The sequence below is a fragment of the Candida tropicalis genome (assembly GCF_000006335.3).
Source record: "Candida tropicalis MYA-3404 genomic scaffold supercont3.1, whole genome shotgun sequence".
NCBI lineage: Eukaryota > Fungi > Ascomycota > Pichiomycetes > Serinales > Debaryomycetaceae > Candida > Candida tropicalis.
Genome location: NW_003020038.1, coordinates 682,695 through 706,677, shown reverse-complemented (window position 1 = coordinate 706,677; position 23,983 = coordinate 682,695). Strand labels below are relative to the sequence as shown.

The 23,983-nt window shown below is 32.9% G+C and overlaps 14 protein-coding genes across 14 annotated transcripts; 6 read left to right on the top strand and 8 right to left on the bottom strand. All coding sequences in view use genetic code 12, as the record gives it.

The window, feature by feature from the left end:
- Positions 1 to 246: 246 nt before the first annotated feature.
- Positions 247 to 1,140, top strand: CTRG_00329 (uncharacterized protein; the record flags this gene model as incomplete). The annotated part of the gene is made up of 1 exon (XM_002545502.1): positions 247 to 1,140. One exon carries the CDS (start codon positions 247 to 249, stop codon positions 1,138 to 1,140), a length of 894 nt encoding a protein of 297 aa, XP_002545548.1.
- Positions 1,141 to 1,209: 69 nt separating this feature from the next.
- Positions 1,210 to 2,712, bottom strand: CTRG_00328 (uncharacterized protein; the record flags this gene model as incomplete). Its single annotated transcript, XM_002545501.1, has 1 exon — positions 1,210 to 2,712. One exon carries the CDS (start codon positions 2,710 to 2,712, stop codon positions 1,210 to 1,212), a length of 1,503 nt encoding a protein of 500 aa, XP_002545547.1.
- Positions 2,713 to 3,153: 441 nt separating this feature from the next.
- On the bottom strand, positions 3,154 to 4,179 carry CTRG_00327 (uncharacterized protein; the record flags this gene model as incomplete). The annotated part of the gene is made up of 1 exon (XM_002545500.1): positions 3,154 to 4,179. One exon carries the CDS (start codon positions 4,177 to 4,179, stop codon positions 3,154 to 3,156), a length of 1,026 nt encoding a protein of 341 aa, XP_002545546.1.
- A 168-nt stretch (positions 4,180 to 4,347) lies between these two features.
- CTRG_00326 (tRNA (guanine) methyltransferase) lies at positions 4,348 to 5,730 on the bottom strand (the record flags this gene model as incomplete). The annotated part of the gene is made up of 1 exon (XM_002545499.1): positions 4,348 to 5,730. The coding sequence occupies one exon, from the start codon at positions 5,728 to 5,730 to the stop codon at positions 4,348 to 4,350; it is 1,383 nt and encodes a 460-aa protein (XP_002545545.1).
- Positions 5,731 to 5,913: 183 nt separating this feature from the next.
- Positions 5,914 to 6,795, top strand: CTRG_00325 (exosome non-catalytic core subunit; the record flags this gene model as incomplete). The annotated part of the gene is made up of 1 exon (XM_002545498.1): positions 5,914 to 6,795. The coding sequence occupies one exon, from the start codon at positions 5,914 to 5,916 to the stop codon at positions 6,793 to 6,795; it is 882 nt and encodes a 293-aa protein (XP_002545544.1).
- Positions 6,796 to 6,825: 30 nt separating this feature from the next.
- Positions 6,826 to 7,998, bottom strand: CTRG_00324 (uncharacterized protein; the record flags this gene model as incomplete). Its single annotated transcript, XM_002545497.1, has 1 exon — positions 6,826 to 7,998. The coding sequence occupies one exon, from the start codon at positions 7,996 to 7,998 to the stop codon at positions 6,826 to 6,828; it is 1,173 nt and encodes a 390-aa protein (XP_002545543.1).
- A 252-nt stretch (positions 7,999 to 8,250) lies between these two features.
- CTRG_00323 (uncharacterized protein) lies at positions 8,251 to 8,691 on the top strand (the record flags this gene model as incomplete). Its single annotated transcript, XM_002545496.1, has 1 exon — positions 8,251 to 8,691. The coding sequence occupies one exon, from the start codon at positions 8,251 to 8,253 to the stop codon at positions 8,689 to 8,691; it is 441 nt and encodes a 146-aa protein (XP_002545542.1).
- A 92-nt stretch (positions 8,692 to 8,783) lies between these two features.
- Positions 8,784 to 10,097, bottom strand: CTRG_00322 (putative RNA methyltransferase; the record flags this gene model as incomplete). The annotated part of the gene is made up of 1 exon (XM_002545495.1): positions 8,784 to 10,097. The coding sequence occupies one exon, from the start codon at positions 10,095 to 10,097 to the stop codon at positions 8,784 to 8,786; it is 1,314 nt and encodes a 437-aa protein (XP_002545541.1).
- A 308-nt stretch (positions 10,098 to 10,405) lies between these two features.
- On the top strand, positions 10,406 to 11,677 carry RPN6 (proteasome regulatory particle lid subunit; the record flags this gene model as incomplete). The annotated part of the gene is made up of 1 exon (XM_002545494.1): positions 10,406 to 11,677. The coding sequence occupies one exon, from the start codon at positions 10,406 to 10,408 to the stop codon at positions 11,675 to 11,677; it is 1,272 nt and encodes a 423-aa protein (XP_002545540.1).
- A 9-nt stretch (positions 11,678 to 11,686) lies between these two features.
- NUP84 (Nup84p) lies at positions 11,687 to 13,960 on the bottom strand (the record flags this gene model as incomplete). The annotated part of the gene is made up of 1 exon (XM_002545493.1): positions 11,687 to 13,960. One exon carries the CDS (start codon positions 13,958 to 13,960, stop codon positions 11,687 to 11,689), a length of 2,274 nt encoding a protein of 757 aa, XP_002545539.1.
- Positions 13,961 to 14,549: 589 nt separating this feature from the next.
- Positions 14,550 to 16,613, top strand: CTRG_00319 (uncharacterized protein; the record flags this gene model as incomplete). Its single annotated transcript, XM_002545492.1, has 1 exon — positions 14,550 to 16,613. The coding sequence occupies one exon, from the start codon at positions 14,550 to 14,552 to the stop codon at positions 16,611 to 16,613; it is 2,064 nt and encodes a 687-aa protein (XP_002545538.1).
- A 58-nt stretch (positions 16,614 to 16,671) lies between these two features.
- HRQ2 (Hrq2p) lies at positions 16,672 to 17,883 on the bottom strand (the record flags this gene model as incomplete). The annotated part of the gene is made up of 1 exon (XM_002545491.1): positions 16,672 to 17,883. The coding sequence occupies one exon, from the start codon at positions 17,881 to 17,883 to the stop codon at positions 16,672 to 16,674; it is 1,212 nt and encodes a 403-aa protein (XP_002545537.1).
- Positions 17,884 to 18,505: 622 nt separating this feature from the next.
- Positions 18,506 to 22,810, top strand: CTRG_00317 (tRNA (guanosine(18)-2'-O)-methyltransferase; the record flags this gene model as incomplete). The annotated part of the gene is made up of 1 exon (XM_002545490.1): positions 18,506 to 22,810. One exon carries the CDS (start codon positions 18,506 to 18,508, stop codon positions 22,808 to 22,810), a length of 4,305 nt encoding a protein of 1,434 aa, XP_002545536.1.
- A 53-nt stretch (positions 22,811 to 22,863) lies between these two features.
- On the bottom strand, positions 22,864 to 23,739 carry RRP42 (exosome non-catalytic core subunit; the record flags this gene model as incomplete). Its single annotated transcript, XM_002545489.1, has 1 exon — positions 22,864 to 23,739. One exon carries the CDS (start codon positions 23,737 to 23,739, stop codon positions 22,864 to 22,866), a length of 876 nt encoding a protein of 291 aa, XP_002545535.1.
- Between the last annotated feature and the right edge of the window lie 244 nt (positions 23,740 to 23,983).

Below are 23,983 nucleotides of genomic sequence, written 5' to 3'. Positions count from 1 at the left end.
ATTGGCAAATATTTGTTTTGGATTAGTGCTGCCTCTGGTAGTGTTCTTAGTGATCTTGTTGCCGATTAGTTGAGTTGAAAGTATGTTTTTATTTTACAAGTCCCATTAGCATTGGTTGTATTTTTATCAACTTATGTGTTCTTGCATTTACCAGCTGGATCACCTGGGTTGGGGGTTAAAGGACGTATTAGTGAGAAATTGAAACTTGTTGATTTCTTGGGTGCTTCTTTATTAGTCAGTTCTCTTATGATTTTCTTGGTTGCAACTTCTTTGGGTGGTAGAGACATTGCTTACTCTTCGTTTACATTCATTGGATTGTCCCTTGGATCTTTGGCTTTGTTGGGAGGTTTTATTATTGTTGAATTGTACGTTTCTCAAGAACCAATTTTACCAATCGAATTGTTTGCCAACAGAACCGTGTTAGCATCTTCTTTGGCAAACTGGTTTTATACAATGGCTGTAATGACTACATTGTTTTATGTTCCAATTTACTACAGTTCAGTTATTGGTTTGACTGCTACAGAAAACGGTACAAGATTGATTCCAAATTTCTTTGGTGTTTCCTTTGGATCTGTTGGTGCAGGAATTTATATGAAAAAAACTGGTCGTTACTACAAGTTGGCCGTTGGTGCAGGTATTTTGGCAGTATTAGGTTGTTTTAAGATTTACATTATAACCCCACAAATTCCAGTTTGGCAACAATTTTTGTTATTGATTCCATCTGGTTTAGGGTATTCATGTATATTGACAGTCACATTACTTGCTTTGATTGCAGCTGCTCCTTTAAAATACCAAGCATGTACCACATCTATTCAGTATACTTTTAGATCAACCGGGTCTACATTAGGTGTTTCTGCTGCTACAGCAGTTTTCCAAAATATTTTACTCCATAAATTGACTTCAAGAATCAACAGTTTGATTTCTGATCCTAAAGAAGCTTCTAAAATTATTAAAAAAGCGTTGGATAACACTGAATATGCTAAAGAAGCACCAAAAATTGTTGGCGACGCCATTAAGGCATCATATGCAGATGGATGTAAAGGGGCTTTTATGTTTGCTCTTATCACCATTGCACTTGGAGCTATTTCAGCACTCTTTATGAGAGAACATAAATTACATACAAGTATCAATAGAGATTAATAGAAGCGGTTTGTATAGATTACCGCAGTATATTTCAGTACACGTATTTTTTATTTATTACTTCACCACTTATGAATCTACATTAAATTTAATATGATATTGGTGGTTCTTTCCTTGAATAACTTCAATATTTGGTGGAGATCCAGTAATGTTGTACAATGGTTCATGATTGGAATTGAATGTAGGTTCAGTTTCATCGTTTTCATTGAGATTGAAATGTGATACCCTTAATGGATGTTTTGATTTGATCTTTGGGGAAAATAAAGACACACCAATTGGAGAAGAACGAGGCAGTGGCAGTTGTAAATGATGTTGGGCACGAGCCAATGGAGTTAATAATGGACTCAAGACAGGTGACATGACTTCATCGTTTCTAATAGCTTCCTCAAGAGCATGTTCAATCACTTCTTCAATCAATTCATTTTCTGTGGTGATGTTAACATTGACTAAAACAACTGCAGCAAGGATACAAATTATACCAAACACATAAACAAAGCTAGTCTTTACTGAACTTCCAGTGGATATCAAAACTATATAGTCAATGAATATAGTTATTGGAATTACAGAAGTTAATGTCAACGACACAACCAATGGAGAAGTCAACAACATGGCCAATATAGATGAATAATCTGAGATTACAGAAAATACCCCATTTATTATGACACTGGCCAAGATCGAATTACTTGGAGGTGGAAATTCAAATTTTTCAATATCCAATACATCAATCACGTACAAGATAGGAATACCTAGAATAAACGTAATTATACCAACATATCCAAATAATCTCCTTTCATTAGTGGTTCTATTTCCTGTTCCACATTTAAATTTCATGATTAATAAATAAAACGCATACATCAATGCAGCACATAATGCTAATAAATTCCCCAATAATGGATTCTTTGGTTGAAATTTCCCTTCATTTCCAGAATTGTTACTTAAACTCACCATAAACACTCCAGCACAACTAGCAATCACACATATAGCCTTTTTGATTGAGAATTTCTCTGTTTGGATGATAACCCCAATGATCAATGTAAACATAGACGTGGTTGAACCCATAACTGTTTGATTCAGGGCTGAAGTGTATTGTAATGAAGACATTGTCAACATGTTATATAAATAATATATGACAGATATCTGTAATGCAAGAATAAATACTTCTTTATTAGTCAACTCAGAAATTTCCTCCTCCTTTTCACTAGTTATTCTATCAATCAATGACATTCCTTCATTTTCATATTCTTGTTGATTCTCTTCCGATGATGGTGATTTGCTGATATATTTCTTGAGCAAAGCAAGATCTGGAATAAGATTTATTGCAAAACATGATCCAGTAATTACCGCAAAAAGCCATGGTTTGTTATAGTCATCACCTTTCAAAACCACATTGACCAATTCTAAACCAATGATCCAAGTTGCAATGGCAATTATAAGTAGTATCACCCCTAACTTGTAGTTTTTAATCTCTTGTTCATTTATAATATCCACAACTTCATATGGATCTGCTGTAATCCTAGGTGTAATTCTTTCATATCTTGGTGATTTTATTGAAAGTAATGGCGTATTTGACATGAATAATAAATAAATTAATAGAAATTGGGAGATATTCAGAGATAAAAACAATGGAAAGCTAAATGGAAGGAAAAACAAAACCGTTGAAGATGATGTTATGAGTTATTTTTAAGAATTTTCTTTGATCTCTGATTAGTGAAATCAGTTTAGCAATTAATCATAGTCCATTTTGTGGGATCTCCTCCCCCCCATCCATGGGATTTTTTTTTTTTTTAATTTTATTCCAGTGTGTGTGGGTTTTGGGAGATAAGGGAAAATCATCAATTGATGAGAGAACTAGCGATAGATGCGCTTTATCAGCCTGAATTAGTCAAAAATTCGCGGCTAACCCCAATTCGGCCGAGTCAATCAGTAAAACCATAACAGCTTATTGCGAGCGAACTGTTTCAATTAGTAAATGCAAAACATCCCCACATTTGTGTGTATATTATAAATAAATGCCTATTTCCAACCATAGGTAGCAGCCAATCTCTTTTGCAAATGCTCTTTGGCAGTTATTGTTTGTGAATTTTTATTAGCACCTCTTCCGTCAATTTTTCTAATGATTTCACTTGGCACCGGTTCCAACAATGCATCATCATTAGGATGACTGAAAAATACAATAGAGTATCGATCTTGACCAGTTTCTTGTACTTTCTTTGGGAATTTGACACGATGAATTGTTGATTTAAGTAACCCAGCGGTCCAATAACTTAACAAGTCACCAATATTAACCACAATAGGTGGCGCCATATGGTTGTTAGTTGACGAAGCCACAAATGGTACTTGTTCCCACTTTTTAGATATTGGTGAATAAATCTCTAACCCTTCTTGATTTTCTCTTTGAAACAAGAGTGTCATAGATCCATAATCTGTATGTGCACCTGCGCGAATAACACTTTCTGGATTTAAGGATTTTTGACCTGGATAATGGAGGAATCTAAATGCAGAACCAGAAGGTAGTTCAGGAGCATACCTAGATGTAAACCAATCTTGTCCTTTAGTACTTTCAGTATCTTCAATCTCTAATGCTTGAGCAAGATAACAAAGAATTCTCACTGAGAGTTGGTATAATTTGACAATAGTTTTTGAAACTAATTCATTTCTAGATTTATCTTCAATGAACCAATCAGGAATGGGGTATCCAGATTCTCCAGTTTTAAAATTCAAATTAGCAAAATTCAAGGCTTCCTTAGGGTCACCTTTTTCTTGTCCTGATGGATCGAGGTTTTCTTTTCCAAAACTTGCGTATCCATGATTTGAAGAATTGACAGCATATTTTGATTTATATTCATTTGATAAATTGAAAAATTCCTTAGATAAGGAAAATAATTGATCTACCTCATCTTGGGTGAAATCGTGACCTTCAAGAAACAAAAAACCCTGAGTAGTAGCTGCATCAAGAAGTTCTTTAGCAACTTTGGCAGAATCACCTGAAATATCTATAATTTTGAGTGGGTTAGAGGAAGTCATTGTAGGTATGAACATGAAAAGGTAGCACTTCAGAAGAAGAGATAAAGGAGAGAAAAATAAAACGCAATTTTATTATTATTTTTTTTTGATTTTTCAGTCTCAATTATTTGACTCGTACTGCGAACAACTGAATATCATTCTATTCTTATTGTCTATTAACATTAACTACATATGACCCTAGACCTATACCTTCTTGAATGCAACTTCTTCTGGTAATTGGAAAGAAACACAGAACATTGGTTTGGTTGGTGAGACCATTCTAACTTCATGGAATTCCATATTTTCTTTGTTTAATCTAAAGTCAATTAATTTACAAATTCTTTCATAAACTCTATCATGTAATTCTTCCATTGATGGGTCTTCACTTTTTTCAAATTTTTCAAAACAATGAACATGAATAAATGGTAATTTAAATCCAGGTTCTTGTTTAATTTCTGGAACATTTGCATACAACCCAATAAATGCATCCAAAAATGTCAATGCAGAATCTGGTAAATTCATGACAAAGTGATGATAGAATTTTGGAACATCTGTTTTGGTAATAGTTGTTTGCTTTTCGTATTTCTTATCACCAAGAGACACTCTCTTGACAATTTTCTTTTCGAGAGGACCTTTTTGAGCCCATTCTTGTAACAATTTAGGTGCTTGGATAATGAACTCTCTTCCATCCAAATTGTATGGTTGAATAAATGGTTCTACTTTGTTGATTTTGATGTTTTCTTGTAAATATTTGTAACTTTCTGGATTCAAATCATTTGCCAACACAATGACTTCTTTCTTGGATGCTGGAATAGCAAATGGTCCCACACCACCAAAAACATCACCAACAGTTTCACCAGGTTTGAATTTAGAAATAATTCTTTCATGTTCAGTACTTAATCTTGAGTTCCAGTACACTTTACTAAAATCAAATTTGAATTTACATCCACTTTCCAGTTGTTCAACAACGTAGTTTGGTTCACCAGCCAATAATTCTAATGGGAAAGTTCTAAATTTATTGGCAATAGTATCAGCCTTATCAACAACAGTCAAAACCAGGGGATTTTTATCTAAGATAATTTGTCCAATTAATTTCCCATATGGTTTATATTCTTCTCTTAAATTTAAATGTGCTAAATGTCCAGCTTGACTGAATCCACTTGGAATATCACTAAGCAAATTTTCAGGCAATATACTTTTCAAAATCTCATCACCTTTCCAGAATGAATAATCAAGATGTAAAGTATGTGGTTTCAAAACAATTCCAAACTCTGCTATTTTCTCTTGAGTTTTAGGGGCTAAATCTTGTAATTCCTTAACCTCATCGCGTAGTAAAACAGCTTTTGAGTTTTCCATTGGTATGATATGCTTGATTGCTTGAACATAAAGGATATCTTGTTGACATTCTTTAACAAATTGACCCAAATATTGAGGTTTAGGGAAATATGCAGCCATTAAAGGAACGTCTTTCTTAAAGAAAGAACGATCTAACTCAACCATATTACGGTTTACTGGAGGACCAAATTTAGACATTATGATTGATCTGGATATAGATTTAGGTAAATGTCGAAAGAGTTTAATATTCATTGACCAAAAAGAAAAGAAAGATCAATTGAAAATACTGAAAAAAAAAAAAAATTCACTCTTCGATATTGTGCAAAGAAATGAATGAATGAAGAAGAAAAAAAAAAACGCCATAAAAAAAATCCTACTATTTCGCTCATCTCATCATCATCAACAACAAACTAAGCAACAACAACAACTTACAAAATGGATGAAGCAGACGTGATTAGTATAACAAGACCAACAACTGATTATAATAATATTGAAGATGAAGATGACCAAGTCAATGTTGACATTGAAATGTCTGATGGTCAAGATCAAGGCAATTCAATTGTTACTCCTGGTGAACTAATAACAGAAGACCCAATCTGGATGAAAGGTCATGGTACATACTTTTTAAATGATAAAACATACTCATCAGTAGCAGGAAACATTTCAAGAGTTAATAGATTATTAAGTGTTATACCATTAAGAGGAAAATATAGCCCAGAAACCGGTGATCACGTGATTGGGCGTATTACTGAAGTTGGTAACAAACGATGGAAAGTAGATATTGGAGCTAAACAAGATGCTGTTTTAATGTTGGGTTCAGTGAATTTACCAGGTGGTGTTTTACGAAGAAAATCAGAATCTGATGAGTTACAAATGAGAAATTTTTTGAAAGAAGGTGATTTATTAAATTGTGAGGTGCAAACTATATTCAATAATGGTATGGCTTCATTGCATACCAGATCTTTGAAATATGGAAAGTTAAGAAATGGTATTTTTTTGAAAGTACCAAGTTCATTGATTGTCAAATCCAAGAATCATGCGTTCGATTTACCAGGTAATGTTTCCATTGTGCTAGGATCCAATGGCTACACATGGCTTTATAAAACTCCAAAGACAAATAAATCTAAGGAAAGCAGTGCTCCTGGAATTACAAGACTCGAAGAAGAAAGTTCATGGGAAATTTACAGTGACAAGAATGAGTTTATTGATGTTCAAACCAGGCATAACATAGCTAAATACTATAATATTTTGAAATCATTAGCTGCTAAAGAACAAAAAATAAATAGTGAAGTATTAATCGAAGCATTCGACTATTAGAATATATAAATATTTACAAGAGAGGATAAGTTACTTAAATCTATATACATCTATCAATTGTCCGAGTTTTCTTCCTGATAAAACACCTTGGAGATCGTGCATACTGTAATTGACTCTATGATCAGTAACACGGTTTTCTTTGAAATTATAAGTTTTGATCTTATCACTTCTATCAGTTGACGATACTTGATCAAGTCTTAAATTTTTCTGTCTTATCATTTCTTCTTCCTGTTCTTTTTGCGCAAGACGACTTCTCAACACGGCAAATGCTTTTGCTTTATTCATTGGTTGAGATCTTTCATCTTGTTGATAGACAATCATACCTGTAGGTATATGAACCAATCTAACTGCAGAATCCGTGGTGTTGACATGCTGACCACCTTTACCACTTGCTCTCATGGTATCAATTCTAACTTCACCTGGTGCAAAAACTCTTTCATCTTCTTTCAATGAAGATTCGTTACCTTCAGATAATTTTGGTAATACCACCACTGCGGCAGTTGATGTATGAACTCTACCCTTTGTTTCAGTTTCAGGAATTCTTTGAACTCTATGAACTCCACTTTCATGACGCATTATATCATAACTTCCCAAAGTATCAATACACAATATTGCTTCATTTAAAAATCCACTTGCATTTCTTCCTTCCGATATAATTTTGGACTTCCAGTTCATCTCTGACGCAAAACCCATGTACATGTTTAGCAAATCACCGGTGAATAAACTTGCTTCATTACCTCCAACACCTGGTCTTAATTCAATCATACAACCTTTCTCGGCGTATTTAACAGGTGGTCTAAGTTTGACACTTAGTTGAGATACAAGTTTCTCAACTTCTGGAGCAATTGTTTCGAGTTCTTCTTGAGCTTCTTTACGCAAGTCTGGATCATCAGTGATATTTACAAGTTCTTGATATTCCAGCCTATAAGTGTTTAATTTATCATAAAGACCAAGAATATTGGTATAATTATCGTATTTAACTTGTAAATCTGGTATGTAATCATTAGACAACTTTTCACTTAGTTCCTTATGTTCTTTTCTAATACTCTCCGCTCTTTCAACTAACGAAGCAGGCAATGATGGAAGGGATTCTATGGAAGTTGAAATTGTTGTTTTTGTGGTATTGAATCGGACTGATTGGATGGTAAAATTTCTAGATAGTAGAACTGATCTTATCCTTGGGAAAGTAATAAAACGCATCATTATGAGTTGAGAATGCAATAAGAACAATACTAACAGTTGTTTCAAATATTCACCATGAAATAGTGTAAATGTTTAGATTACTCCAGGTATAGTTTGAAAGAAAAATTTTCATATATTTATTTGTTAGTTATAGGGCGAGTGTAAAAGTCGTGCGAAGCCATGAGATAAAAATCACCACTCCTTGCTTTTTCTTTTTATAATCACCCACTGTGTCCACCCCCAGTTGCCATTACCACACATTCTGCAACATCAATGTCTCCCGAACTTCCGTCATTGACTTTAGAAGAGTTTAAAAATGCTATAAAGGATATTTCACAGTTTGAATTGGAAACCAAAAAGCAAGAACAAAAACACTTTATATTCAAGTTAATTGAAACAAATAATGAACTTCTAAATGAAATCAAAAAACTAAAGGAAAAGAAGGATGATGCTACATTTGAAGACAAGGAAGATTTGATATTTTTTCAGGAGACTATTATGGAGAATAAGAATTATTTGTTAGAACAAATTGCTAGAGTTGAAAGTATTAATAATGAATTAGTCTCTCGAAGTTTGATTAGTGAACAAGATAAAAAGAATGATGAAGATAAATTAATTAATGATATCAATTCGAAAGATCTAGAAGGTAATAAAAAACCTGAACAGGAAGAGAATGCATTGAAAGAAGAAGAGGAAGAGGGAATATATTTATAATACTCAAAGTAGTTCTTCTATATATTTACAAGGTGTGAATATCCATAGTCATATAAAACAGCAATATATACAAGTTTCTACAGACAAACATACTATTTTTGAACTTTTCTTGGGTCTCTACCAAAGAGCTTGTCCAAGAAAGGTTTTTCTTCTTGGTTGATCGGATCCTCTGGACGTTTAACTACCAACATCCAAGTGGTACTAAGATGTGCTCTCTTTTCAATTGTGATATCTAATCCTGCTTCATCAATTAATTCTCCAATATCCAAATTCCATCTACATTTCCAAGTCTTCATTCTTTTTTCGCTTCTAAAGTCCAAATGATTGTTGATGAATTCCCAGTTACTTCTACCATGTTCCAATAAAACAATTCTACCACCAGGTTTCAATAACTTGGCCATATTTTTCAAAGCTTGTACAGGATTTTCATGAGAACATAATCCGAATGCTTCAATAATGGTATCATATTTGACATTCTCTGCAATTTTGGACATATCTTCAGCTTTCCCAACAGTGAAAGCAACTTTTTTATAATTTGGAAACGCTTCTGTGAATTTTTCTTTGGCAATCTCAACCATATTACGAGCTGAATCAATAAAAGTCATAGATTTCACTTGATCAGGATAAAAGTAAGGAATATTTCTTCCAGTACCACAAGAAACTTCCAAAACATCTCCTTTAGCATGTTGCATCAACCATCTTCTTTTACCGCCCATAAGAATACCTCTCTCTTCCCATTTCACAGCATCATCATACTCTTTTGCCTTTTCATCATAGAACGACGTAGTATCTTCTGCAGGCTGAATAGATGGGTGAATGTTAACTTTATCCTTGGAGTCAATTTTATCTGTCAATACCGGGGCATTTGAAGATGCACTTTTATGTCTTGGTTGTTGTTGATACCAATCATTTAATTCTTGTGGAGTTGGGTTGAACATTTCTTCGTTAAACAAATTCTTACGTCTAAACTCTTTTCTCATTAATTGATACAACTTGTATTTCTTCAATTCCAATGGACGTAATTTTTCCAGATTATTCAATGATTTAAGAACCAAATACTCATATTCCGATAAACTTGAAGGATCTTTGGCATATTTTGCATCGATATGTTTCATTTGCTTGTCTTCATGATATCTATCTCTCATATAAAAATAAAATGGAACCAACGCAACAAAAAAACAACCAACATAAATCTTTAACATTGTCTTGTTTTGAAATTGTTCTGACTGAGAATATTCTGTCCATCGTTTATACCAAGGTAATTTGCTTTTGGCCCTGGCTTCTTTTCTTTCCTTGTCATTTAATGCAAATGGGTTGGATGAAGAGTATGTCCTAAAATATCCAACTGGGTACTTAAGAGGCACGCCTCTATACATAGTTCTTGAAACCAATCTTTGAGTAAGCATCTCAAAACTGAAGGTAACTTTTGAATAATTATTTGTATCTAATACGGGATTTGAATACTGAAAGAAATGTACAATTTAAACCTCTTGAGAAAAACTTGAGAGTATCTTAATAGGTGAGAAAATTATTTCCCATATAGGTCGTGTGTCGCAGCACAAATTGAAACTTTTTTGTTTTTTTTTTCTCGCTCTCTCGGTTTGTAAGATTTGAGAATTACAATATGGACGAACACATTTTCTCTTTTTTTTTGATGGCAAAAGGAACCACTTGTTGATAGCTTCTATAATAGACACACCTTCATAAACATATCATGTCGGAACAACAATTGTTAGAAGAAGCCAGAAAGGCCGTATCAAACAAACAATACGATGAAGCAGAATCAAAATTCAAACAGATAATCAATTCAACAGCCCAAAGTTCAACTGTTCCAACTGCCAAACAATTACAACAGCAAGAAAGTGCCATATTGGAATTGGGTAAGGTTTATGAAACTTTGAATGAACCAACCAAATTGGATGAATTAATAACTGATTCCAGAACAGTATTGGGTAATTTTGCCAAATCTAAAACTGCCAAAATTGTGAAAACTTTAATTGAAGATTTTGATAAATTGGAAGGTGCCTTGGATGTACAAATTGGTGCCACTAGAAAAAGCATGCAATGGGCCATTGATTCTAAATTGTCATTTTTGAGACAATCCTTACAATTGAAATTGAGTGAATTGTTATACAAAAAGAAGAATTACCAAGAAGCTATTAAAATCATCAATGAATTGTTACGAGAATACAAGAAATTGGATGACAAATCATCATTAGTTGAAGTTCAATTATTGGAACTGAAAATATACCATGCTCTAAGAAATATCCCTAAATCTAGAGCTGCATTGACTAGTGCAAGAACATCGGCCAATTCCATATATTGCCCTACTATTTTACAAGCAGAATTGGATTGTCAAAGTGGTATATTAAATTCAGAAGATAGAGATTATAAAACAGCTTTTTCATATTTTTATGAAAGTTTTGAAGGTTTCAACAGTCAAGACGATCCACGTTCCATCACTATATTGAAATACATGTTGTTAACCAAGATTATGTTGAATTTGATTGATGATGTTAACAACATTTTGAACAACAAGAATGTCATCAAGTACAAATCTAAGGATATTGATGCCATGAAAGCTATTGCTACCGCCTATTCAAATAGATCATTAAAGGAATTTGAAAACTCATTGTTGACATACTCAGAAGAATTGAAATCTGATTCAATTATCAAGAGCCATTTCAATGCATTGTATGATAATTTATTGGAACAAAATTTGTTAAAGATTATCGAGAGTTACAGTTGTGTTGAATTATCACATATCTCAAAAGTTATTGGTTTAAGTTTACCACAAGTTGAAGGCAAATTATCACAAATGATTTTAGATAAGGTATTCTACGGGGTGTTAGATCAAGGAAATGGATGGTTAATAATTTACGATGAACCAAGAAAAGATGCTGCTTATGAAGCATCATTAGAATTGGTGAAAAATTTATCAAGTGTTGTTGATTTGTTATACGAAAAGGCATCTTCATTAAATTAGTTATATACTTTAGTGGGACTTAAATATACCTTGTATACCACGTTCACTAGATACAATAGATAATTCACCGCATCTGACCAAAAATTCATTCAAGCGACCACTCTTTTGGAAACAAGTTAAAAAGTCATTCAGCAGCTCATCAGCAACTTCATTTATCAACTCATATGCTTTGTCTATATATTTCCAATTCTTCAGACGAGCATTTTGATAGATGGTAATCAACTCCATAATAACATATGGGATGTATAATGCTCTAAAGTCTTTGAATACTGGATCACTTAAACCTACTACCCATTTCTGTACGATATCTGATAAGATTTTACTAGTCTTGTCTAACGACAGGTCAACATTACTAGCTCTATAGGCATCATTGTCAGCAGGGAATGATTTCCATTGGTCTATCAAGTTTAACCCTTCAACAAAATTATAATATTCTAATAGTTCTTCCTTATTTTCTTCAGTAATGTCATCTTTTTCGTTTTTACTTACATTATCCACATTGTAATCAGTAATCAATTGCTTGAAGTTATTGCCTGCCGCAAATTGTTTCAAACTGGATAGTTTTCCATTGACCAAAAATCGACGAATAACAACAATGGTAGCCTTTATAGCATCTGCCCACATATGATTTTCATAAAACCATTCAACTGCACGGTATAGTTTAAAATCTGTTTCGTCAACAGTTGAGCCAGCGTCTTGTAAAGAAATAGTTGTATCGACACCTTCCTGTGGTCTGTAGTAATCTTCAGTTTCAGTCATCACTCTTTCCACAGTTCGTCTTAATACGTTCACCAATTTATCATCCTCGGCAACAATAATCATATCCTCGTCATGATAATTAAACACTTCTTGTGTAACACTACGTGCGGCTTGTAACTGTTTTATTCTCTCTTCCTTATCGGTTATAGAGGAAAGAATAACTGAATAGGTTTCTCTAGCATCTTTTTCATCCGGAATAAAAGACAAATACACTGGAATTAGTTCCGAATTTCCTGTTTCCATAAGTCTTGAAATATAAAGCCTTATAATATTAGTAAAGTCATCGCGGTTTTTCAAAGGACGAACCAAGGCTAGAAAAATAGATAAGTGCACCAAAATACGAAGAACATTTTCATTAGCGGAGGTATCATACTTGAAATTTTCAATCAACTTTTCCACTTGATCAATCATGACGGCCCCACTGATTATTCTTAATGGATTTAGACTTTGCTGTGACACTTCAGTACCAGCATTGGATAAATTATTTAATATTTGGTCGACGGAATCTGCTTGTGGTTTTGGGATTGTGATTGATAAAGATTCGGTGGTATTTTCTAGTACGATTGAATCCAATTTGTAGGAGAATAATTGATATGCATATAATAATAAAGAGTCTTCCCAAGAACGCTTTGCAGCTTCCAAATTTTCAGTGATATTACCACCACTTAAATAGTTATAAATCAATTTTTCATAGGCATTCAATCCTGGTTTTTGAGACAACTTATAAATGGTTTCTTTCCATAATAACTTATGTTTGAGACCACCAGCGGATGTGATTTCATCAGAATTTCCATCCAATACAGGATCTTGATATGGCTGTCCTCCACCAACTAATATCAATGCGAGGGCAAAATTTTCTGTATTATTTGCATGATCAATTGCCTCCTGGATTTTACCATTCAAAAGAAGTCTGTAGATGATTGCACAGTTTTCCAGATCAATAGCTTCATCTTTTGGATCAATTGATAAATTTGTTCTCAAAGGTGCATCAACATCTAAGCTGGTAACTAATTTTGGTCCCAGGGATTCCAGAGCTGTCAATTCACTAAGATCAGAATTTGTCACACCAACTCTGGTATTATTCCATTTATACTGTGGATCCGATTCATAACTAATCAGGTCTGAATTTCTTTGAATCCAGGTTATTATCATTAACAATTCTTTTAATTTTGGATGGGAAGATAAAATATGTTTTTGTTTGGCTAAAACTGAAGAATAATCATGGGCTTCAAAGTCTTCTGGTGTTTCCAACCTCAAGGCATATAAATCTTCAACAAGATTCCATAATTTGGTTTCTAAACTCCAGTTATCAAATTGTTCTCTCATGTCCTTGTCAGAATCATTTTCTTCCAATTGAGCACCCAAAGCTAATGCTTGAGTGGCAGCAACACTTTTAAAAGTCAGTATACAATCAAATGGCAGCACTGATGCATCTGCCTTGTGCAACTGAAATTGTTCTAATGCATGGGAAAATTGCACCTCAACACTTGCATTTCTATCATAAGGCACCAATCTATCTGTCATTTTTCCTTCTCTATGCAATGCTATAACCAGATCTGTTTGAAACAATAACTTGTCTTAGTTTGCAACGTCTATAATTTGTAAAAGATGAACTTCAGACAACAACAACAACAACAAAGAAGAGAGAAAAAAAAAAAATTTAAAGAAATGAGAACAAACGAAAAAAAAAAGTTCACTGAATTATTGCTTCTCGCACGACCTTTACTTATAGTGGATTATCACTGTTGTGAGATATGTTGAACTGATTTAGAGGTATAGCTGTGATATGCTAGTAGAAAAACAATTCACCAAGAGTCTACTAGGATATTACGTAATGAATAAAGTATATTCTATCTAATGTTTGTCTGAGGTTTACTCTAGATAAATGTGACCCCTCGAAACTTTAAAGTCGGATTTTACGACAACAACAACTCGCACTGGAATCACACTTTGATAATAAATTACTTTACTTGTAGTTACTTTTTTGCCCCTACCTTTTTCCCCATATTAATAAAACTTCGGTATTACAATTGAAGGTGATTTAACATTCTTTATCAACCATTCTTCATTTTTTAAATTTTCTCCCTTTTTTTTTATTACTATCCTTTCCCGTATGTCGTCAAAGCCTGTTAACCAGGACAGCTCAACAATTGATACTCCTAATTTGTTATCACTCTCCAACGATAACGTGGAGCGGCAATCCAATCATAGTGAACCAGAAACCCTGGAACCTAGTCAACATCCTACATTCGTCGATGATGATGAAGACAACAATCCATTCTCACATCATAGTCAAGGCTTGGCAAGCTTAATATCTAGTAAAGCTTTCAAGGGGAAATTGGGGACAAACAGTGAACAACATCCTCCAACCCAAGCCAACGAAGAAGACGACGATGATGATGATGATGACTTATTATTATACAATTCAGCACTGAACAATGAAAATACTCATTCAAATAGTAATCAAAAATCTAATCCAGCTGGGGAGGTTTTCAATGCTGTTAATATGAATTTTGAGAGTCGAGTGACCAAGTTATTAAAACCTGGTACAAAAATCAAAATTCAAATCACCGAGGCTGGTAACTCGAATGAAGGAATGGCAAATCTGCTGAAAAAATACGTTGTTTACACTATAAAATTGGTTAATTTGGATAACTTGAATGATGATATATTGACTCGAAGAAGATATAGTGATTTTGAAAGTTTAAGAGATGTATTAACAAAAGTATTCCCACTAATAATTATTCCACCAATTCCTCCCAAGAATTATTTCGACTTTTCAGTTTTGAATGGATTAGTTGGAAGTAATAGTGAAGCATCTTCAGCCTCAGTCGGTGCAACTCCATCATCAGCATCGTCAATAGGGACAAACTCCAATAATCGTCAAACATACTCATACATCAATTCAACTCATTTGAACAAGAACAAATTGATTGAGCATAGAAAGAGATTGTTGACAAATTTTTTGAACAATTGTCTTGAAATAAAGCAAATCAGGAACATGGAGTTTTTTGCAAAATTTTTGGATCCTAATGCCAACTGGAGTGACGAAATAAAACTCATTCAGAGCCAATTACCCAAGTCTATATATTTGCTGAATCCTGAAAATGGGTTGAAAACAGACCCTATATATATCAATTTACCCAATCCTTCAAACAAAAATACAATATCTTTCTTCAAAGATAACAAAAAGAAATTAACAAAGAAGACCAACAAGTTATTAAACAACAATGGCAATAATGGTAACAAACCGGATAGTAGTAACTCCGAGAACCAATATATTGCAAATACATCAGAATTGGATGATATAAACAAACGAATTATGGCCAATTATATTGGATTATCAAATGATTATACTAAATTGGGAAGTACATTCAATTCGTTTTCATTGATCCTTTCTGAAACAACCACCTCTGATACAAAAAAGAACAATGATAATGAACTTAATATCATATTTGATAAGATTGGCCAGGTTTTTGATCGTTCTTATATTACTATTAATTCGTTAATTGGAGAATTAGAAACAAAATTCTCAGAACCACTAGGAGAAGTTGTACAATATACCAGTATATTGCATTATGTGGCTAAGTATCAAGCAAAGAAAGTAAAACAAAAGACAATGCTAGATGATGAAGTGAATGAAAAGAAGAAATCCTTGGAAGAGTTGCTAAAGATTGAAGAAGAATCTAGCCGAATTGAGAATGCTATTCATTCTCAAGGAAGACCTAAAAATAGCAAATACAGTTTACAGAACCAAGGACAGCAGCAGACAACAACAGCAACAACTTCTCAGAATCCTCCTACTCCACAACCGCAACCGCAACCGCCATCTTCTTCTTCTTCTTCAGTATCGTCTTCGAAGTTCAAATTCCCAAGTTTCAAGAAAATAACACAATATGTAAGTGAAATTATTGATCAAAACCCAGAGCAAACAAGAAAACAAAAGATAATACATCTTCAAGCAAAAATAAAAGTATTAGAAAAATGCCAAGGTATAATGTTGGCGGATTTATCATTTATTACGGATGAAGTAAACAAGAATATACAGGCATTCCAAACAAGACAATTGAAAATGATCTATGGTATATTATTGCAATACAATAGGTTCTTGATTGGTTGGGCTAAGAAAAATATAGACATTTGGGAAGAAGTACGAGAAGAAATTTTAAGAATGTGACAGATCCACATATATCTATGTGCGTCTGTATGTGTATGTGAATATACATTTTGCGACTTTATTCTGATAAATATTGAATAACTGCAGGACCCCATTCATCAGCACGTTTATATTGTGAAATATCTTTAGGAAAACCATTGATGGCACCAATTAATCTGTCACAAACTTCTCTACCTTCTTTTTTAACTTCTGCTAATGGTAAAAGGTATGTTCTGATTGTAAATACCATAGCACCAGACTTAGGTAACTTAGTCAAAACTTGTCTTTCGCTTCTGTAATGAACTTGGTTTTCAAAATCCAAATCTTCATATTTCAATGGTTCTTGAACGAAACCTTCAGGTAAATTATGGCCTTTATTGGCATCATCGACATAAAATTTATTATGTGTTTGCATTGAATAATTCAGTCTAGTGACAAATTGGCCAGGTAATAATCTATTGAAAAATCTGTTCATTGATAATTTCAATTTTTGTTCATAACCTGGAATAGGACCATGAACAAATGATAATGGTTTATTGAAACGATCTCTTGGATTAAAACCTGCAGCAAATGCAAAAATCCCCCCTTTAAAGAAATATTCAGTACCATTTTCTTCATCTTCTCTAGTTGGATCTTTCAATAAGATGATAAAATCTTCTTCAATATTACCCACTAAATATTCTTGTAATTTAACAGGGTCAGTTCCAGTAACTGGATAGGTTTTGTCAGTAATTAAATTGTGAATAGTGTCACCATCTCTCTTGAAACAAGTAGGATATTTATCACATAAATATTTCATAACAATTTCATAAAATTCAATGATGGCTGGGGTAGCTTCTGGGGTAACAAACAAAGTAGATGACCTAGTATCTTTATCAGCCGGATAATCAGGATGACTATTAGTGATGATTTTTTGTTTAGCTTCAATTCTAGATTTATAAGTTGGTTCAACTAATAACCAATCTTGTGGATCTAAAGTACGAATTCCCATAGTTAATTTATATTCGGCATTTTTGAATGGATATGATTTTAATGGTGGTTCAGCATCCCATTTGAAATCAGTCAATGGGGTTGGGTTTAATGGTTGGTATTCTTTAGATTTATCATATAATTTTGATTGCTTTGATTGTTGCTTTCCTTTTTGATTGGTAGATGATTTAGCAACTAACTTAGTATAAACCAAGTAACTAGAAATCACAACAAATAAAATGGTAAATCCTATAGCTTGAACATCTGGCTTGTTATCTGAAATGAAAATATTATTCAAAAACTCGGTTGTATTTGTACTCATTAAAACAGCAAAAGATATAAAAAAAATGAATTTACTCAACGGGAAAAGGAATAGTTAGTTACAGTCAATGATTAGGAACGTTGGTTTCAAGTGTAAAATAAAAGAATAAAAACAACCAAATGGAAGTGAAATGGAAAATTGTTGGCGTGTTTGAAACTTTTGGTGATTCATGATTGGACTCATTAATTAATAAAAAGGAATTAAGACAAATAATTTTGACTCACTCGCATTAGTTTGGCGGCTAAATTTCCGTTTTCGTCCAAACAAAAAAAGGCAATTCAATAATTACATTATCATGCATAGACTAATCCAGAAAATCATAGCGAGGCCGTTTTTTCTGAATTTCTTTTCTCCGATTTCGCTTGGGCAGTTCATTTGCGGAAGACGAGTTCCCTCTCTATACTTAAAACAACTAATAAACAGGTGTGGAAGATTGAGCAAGATAAATGTCTTAATATATTTGACAATTTTTGTGGGGATAGTAATTGAAAGAAATACTCCATTGACAAATTCAAAAATTATTCAAGAAATTCTGCAAATTTAATGCGAATATATTACAAACTAAATTAACTTATAAAATACCACTATTTGAAGTCGTTAATTATACTGATACACAGTTCAGATGTTTCTCTTACGAATAATACCCGTGAACTTGATTATCTTAGCACGAGCTACCAATTTTCATTGGTCGTGCAATCAAGCTCAGGATGCCTTGCCAAATTTTTTTTTTTTTCAGTTTTGTAATCTGATTTTTTTTTTTTTTTTTCATTCATTTCACAACCATAAAACATCAAGTGTTGTCTACTATTCAAGATCAATGAGTTCTGCATTGTTAATAGCCAAGTATTTGGGAGTAGATAAAAGAACAGAACTCATAGAACAGTTGTGTTCAGAGTTAAAGGATACTCAAGACAATGTGGAAGTTTTAATTGAACTTTTAGATGGATTTAATCTTGATGAGCATCTCGATTTATATCAAAATATCTTACAATTTTGCCAAACTAAATTATTAGATGAAGAAGATTTTGAAATCATTTTGAAATTTTTAACTAAAATCCCTGAATTAAGAAAAGAATTAGTCGAGTATATGGTATGCTTGATGAAAGTGTATATCAAAAATCAAGTTTATTACTTTCATCCAGAATTAACCAAAGCCATTCCATTATCGACTACAAATGATCTGAAGGAGACTTCAGTAACAAATGAAGACTTGATTTTGATTTTCAAATACTTAGAAGCATTGTTTCAAGAAAATTTTGTTGAAAATTCAGAAATTGATTATGTATTGTTGGCATTTTTAGGAATTGACGATAGAGATATTGCTAATTTAACTTCAAAATTATTACGTTGGAGAATGAGTTCCATTGCTAAGGATATTGATGAACAATTAATTTGGAAGATCATATTTACTTTACTGAAAACTAATCAAGATTTTCATAAAAGTCACGCATTTATTTTATGGTTGAGATACGTGAATACAAATTTAACTGATAGTAAAATATTCCAAGAATTAATTCATGACGACGAATACTGGTTACTTTTACAAGATGGGTTAATAAGTGATTCTCACGAGTATCGTAAATTCTGCTTATCAATCTTACAATGTTCCTTGGAATCAATCAACACCAATTTCAAGAATAATTATGTATCATGGGACATCACCCAAAGAGAAAAGTATTTAAAGGAATGGTCAAGATTTATGACATTATACGAAATTCTTGGTATTGATACTTCTTTGAATCAAGCAGAAGCTGGTAAAAATGATATGACAGGATTGATTTCACCAAAGGCATTGATTCCTCCTTCATGGGGTTGGTGTTTATTGTCAACTGGTCTTAATGCTTCCCTTGAATCAGTAAGAAGATTCACATTAAAACTTTTGTTGTCTATTCCACACGATAACTTGTATTTAATCAAACATGGTTTACCTATTTTTGAACGTGCATTTTTGCCACACTTGATGAATGCTTCCAATTTAAACATCAAGGTGATTGATGGAAAATTGGATTGTGAGTATGCATATCAATTGAAGTATTTTATTTCAAGTATTGTTGAAAGATTATCGGCCGAACAAGATGTTCAAGATGTTACTTTATCAATTTTAAAAGTCTTAGCCGGGTTGAAAGATAGTTATAGTCCTTCCAGAATCTTAGTCTTGCATGGATTACTCGATGGGTTGCAAGGAAGAAAATTATTGAAATTTGGTGTTCATGACATTCCGTTGGCTATATTATTTGAAGCAAATTCTGAAGGTGAGATTTTTGCCAAGTATCACGATACTCTTACTTTGAGATTATTATTGCATTTTAAATTTGATGACAGAAGTTTGTTCTTTGCAAATTTGAATAAAGTTATCAAGTATAATGGCTACAAACTTTTGAGAGACAACAAGAGTTTGATTGAAGAGTATCTTGATATAATGTCACTTGAAGAGGCATTAGCAGATAGCGATATCCAACATCAAGTATTGGCTATATGTTTCACCAACAAAGATATCAGTTCATTCTTGGAAACTTGTGAAGACTTGTTTTTAGCTAAATTGTTGGAGTCAGGTTGTAGAACTGCAGAGTTGAAAAAATTTGAAGATAGATTACAGGGCCTTATTAACAGTGAAGAAACAGAGGTGATCAAAGCTTTATCTAATGCAGAGTTTAACTTCTCAGTTACTTCTGAAATTTTACTGGAGTTATGGATGAGAATTAAAGAGGAAACTCAGTCAGATAGCAAAGACGTATTGGAAGCTAGTCTTTACAAGATGAGACTTTTAAATCAAATCTATGAAGCATCACCAAATGTTCCTTTTGAAGATAGTACTGCTGTTGTTGAATTTAATAAAATCATGTTGGCTAATTCTCACGAACTTTCCAAAACGGCTCGATTCTTTTATAAATTGAAGGACGAAATTTGGGGAGAGTACTATAAATTGTTACAAATCTCATGTGAAAGAACTGGTGTTAAAGATATTAAATCAATTTTGCAAGTATTAAATCCTGGTACTACAAATCTCAAGGCAAATGTATCCATGGTCAGTGTGCTCTATGACTATTTAGAATTGACCGAGCAACCAGAATGTGTTTATGATATTGTTGAATTTTTATGTGAATTATGGCTGAACATTTCAGCAATCAAATTAAAATTACACGCATTGTCATTACACGTTTTATTGATCAAGACATTTTTTCATCCAAAGGTGGTTTTCAATTCTGAGAGTAAGAATATGATGATCCAATTTGGTCTTTCCATTATCGGTGGTTCCGACACCAGACGTCGTTTCTTGCCTACCTTAGCCACTAGCTTGACTAAATGTCAACTTTACAATGCTATAGAATTTGAGAAATTAGAATGGCTTCCTGAAGTTTTGATTAAAGCTTATTTGGTTCATCAACCAAAGATGCATTTTTTCATACTTCCAGTTATTTTGGCAAAGATTTATGATAGAGAGATCAGTTTTGATAAAAACTCAGATATTTACACCGAAGTTTATGGTGAAGCCGAAATCAGTGCCAGAGTTAAAATTTTGGCTATTTTCAATTCTATCAAATCCAAAGAATTATCTCAAAATATTCATGATTATATAATTGAAAATCAAGAGGATTTCCACCTATTTAAACCACTTAGAAGTACGGACTCCTATGAAGAATGGATTAGAATGCAATTATATTCTATTGTGTTATCGTTGTCAAGTAATATTGAAATTGATCTTGACATATTCTTGGAAAGAATTGCTATTGAACCTAGTCCAATGGTTCGTTCTTATATTGAATGGATTATTTCCACTAAATTATTGACTAATGATGAGTACGTTGAGAGATTATTGAACGAACTAGTCAAGAATATCAATAACTTGAAGCCATCAGTTGTTGTATCATACATGAAGATGGTTTTCCTTCTGATTAAACAACAAGACATTCCAAAGGAATGTACATTATTGACAAGATTCTTAAATACTGTTATTCCAGCTTCAACTTCAGCCCGTAAAATGGTTCGTCATTTTGCATTATCATTGGTTATTTCTATCCATGATGAAATCGAGAGAAAGAAGTTACCTCTCGACTCTCATGTTCTTGATATTGTTGAAAACTTGTATATCAATGCATTGGAATCTGAAACTTTTGCTCAATATAGAAGTGGTGATGATTTGTTATGGAATATTGTTGATGATATGACTTTGGTAAATATTTCCGGAGGTGTAATGTTAAGATTGACTGATAGAACTGATTTGGAATTTATCAAAAAGGAACAATTCGATGAATTCCTTTTCGCTGAACAACTTGTATCATTAAACCATAAAATAGGTGTTAATCCAATAATGTGGTATTCTCAAGTTGGTGCCCCTAAGAAGAAAGTTATTGTTACTCCAATAGAACCAGTGGTTCAATCATCACCATTGCAAACAAAGAGTGGTGCCTGGAATACTATCATGGAAGTTGATAACGATAGTCTGCGTATTGCAGAAGTTGAGAGAAGTGAATTAATTGTTGTCTCATCTTTGGTTGATAAACCACCAAACTTGGGTGGTATTTGCCGTTTGTGTGATGTTTTGGGTGCTGGGTTATTAACATTACATGATATTGAAGTTAAAAAGCATCCTCATTTTAAAACTGTTGCTGTAACTGCTGATCACTGGATGCCAATGATTGAAGTTAAAATGGAGAATATTAGAGACTATTTGTTGGATAAGAAACGCGAGGGATATACCTTAATCGGTCTAGAACAAACTGACAAGTCTGTTGAATTGAATAATGATTTGAAATTCCCAAAGAAGTCTCTTATTTTAATTGGTAAAGAAAGAGAAGGTATTCCTGGTGACTTGTTGGCAGAATTGGATTTCTGTGTTGAGATTAAACAAGTTGGTATTGTTAGATCAATGAACATTCAAACTGCCACAGCAATCATCGTCCACGCATATTCCTCACAACATTGTTAATAATCACAACAAAGCCTGAATTATAATAATAGTAGTATATTAATAGAATCTATTTAGAATATAGAACCGTCATTTTCATCATTATCTTCTTCTATCAAATTATCCAATGCTTTTACGATACTAGGACAGTATTTGTTACATAATGCAATAGATTTAACCACCAATGATTGTTTTAAACCTTTGAAGTTCGAATTATTAGAATTTACAGCAAAATTCGTGTTCGAAATAGGAGTTATTACCTTATTGTTATAGAAACTCACAATTAAGCCGTTTTCCAAAACTTGCTCTTCTTCAATGGAAGGATCAAGGATCAAATTATTTCCAATGACTCCAATGGTGATGAAAATCGGTGGTTGGAATGTTTTACCATTTTCTAGACAATCTTGTAAAAGCTTAGCATTATCCCAATCATCACTAAATGTAGGTTGTTCAGCAATTTCTTCATCATTGACATCACTGATCAACAAAGGTAATCGCGTTGTTTTCAAGGCCAAATATGTTGTCAAAGATAATAAACTTAAAGGATATGAAGTATGACTTATAACAATACAATCAATATAAAGTTTGAATGCATATCTTGTTGTTAATTTAAGTATTTCATGAGGGAAATTCTGTTGTAATAAATTCATTAATTGAAATTTCAAATTCGAAACATAATTTGAATCGTCTCTATGACCAATAATATCAACATCAACTTCTATTAAATTACTTTCTTGTGACATTAATACAACTTTAGATTTAACACTTACTATACATTCACTTCCATCTCCTGTTCTTATTCTGGCTGATCCATTTGATCCTGGTAAAAACGAAGTTTTGGCAACCAAAGGACGATATTGATGAATTGATCTTAAATCTGGTCTTATGATTGGTTGTTGAGTCAAGGAGTCATATAAATATGACCTTTCCGCAGGTGATAACTGTACCATGATCTATAGAGTCTTGTTGGAACTAATGGTAGTAAATGGTATGGGTAAATTGATGAGATGAAGAGTTTTTTCTCAGTGAAGTTAAGATGGATGAATTTAAAAAACAGGCAAAAAAAAAAGCAAATGCGACATTATTACAAGTAACGACATTGGCTAGCTTAAACTACAAACTAATGAGTATAGGCCACAAGTGTATTTCAAGAGCTGTCAATTGGGTAGCTTGCTTACATCTGTAGCGTAATAT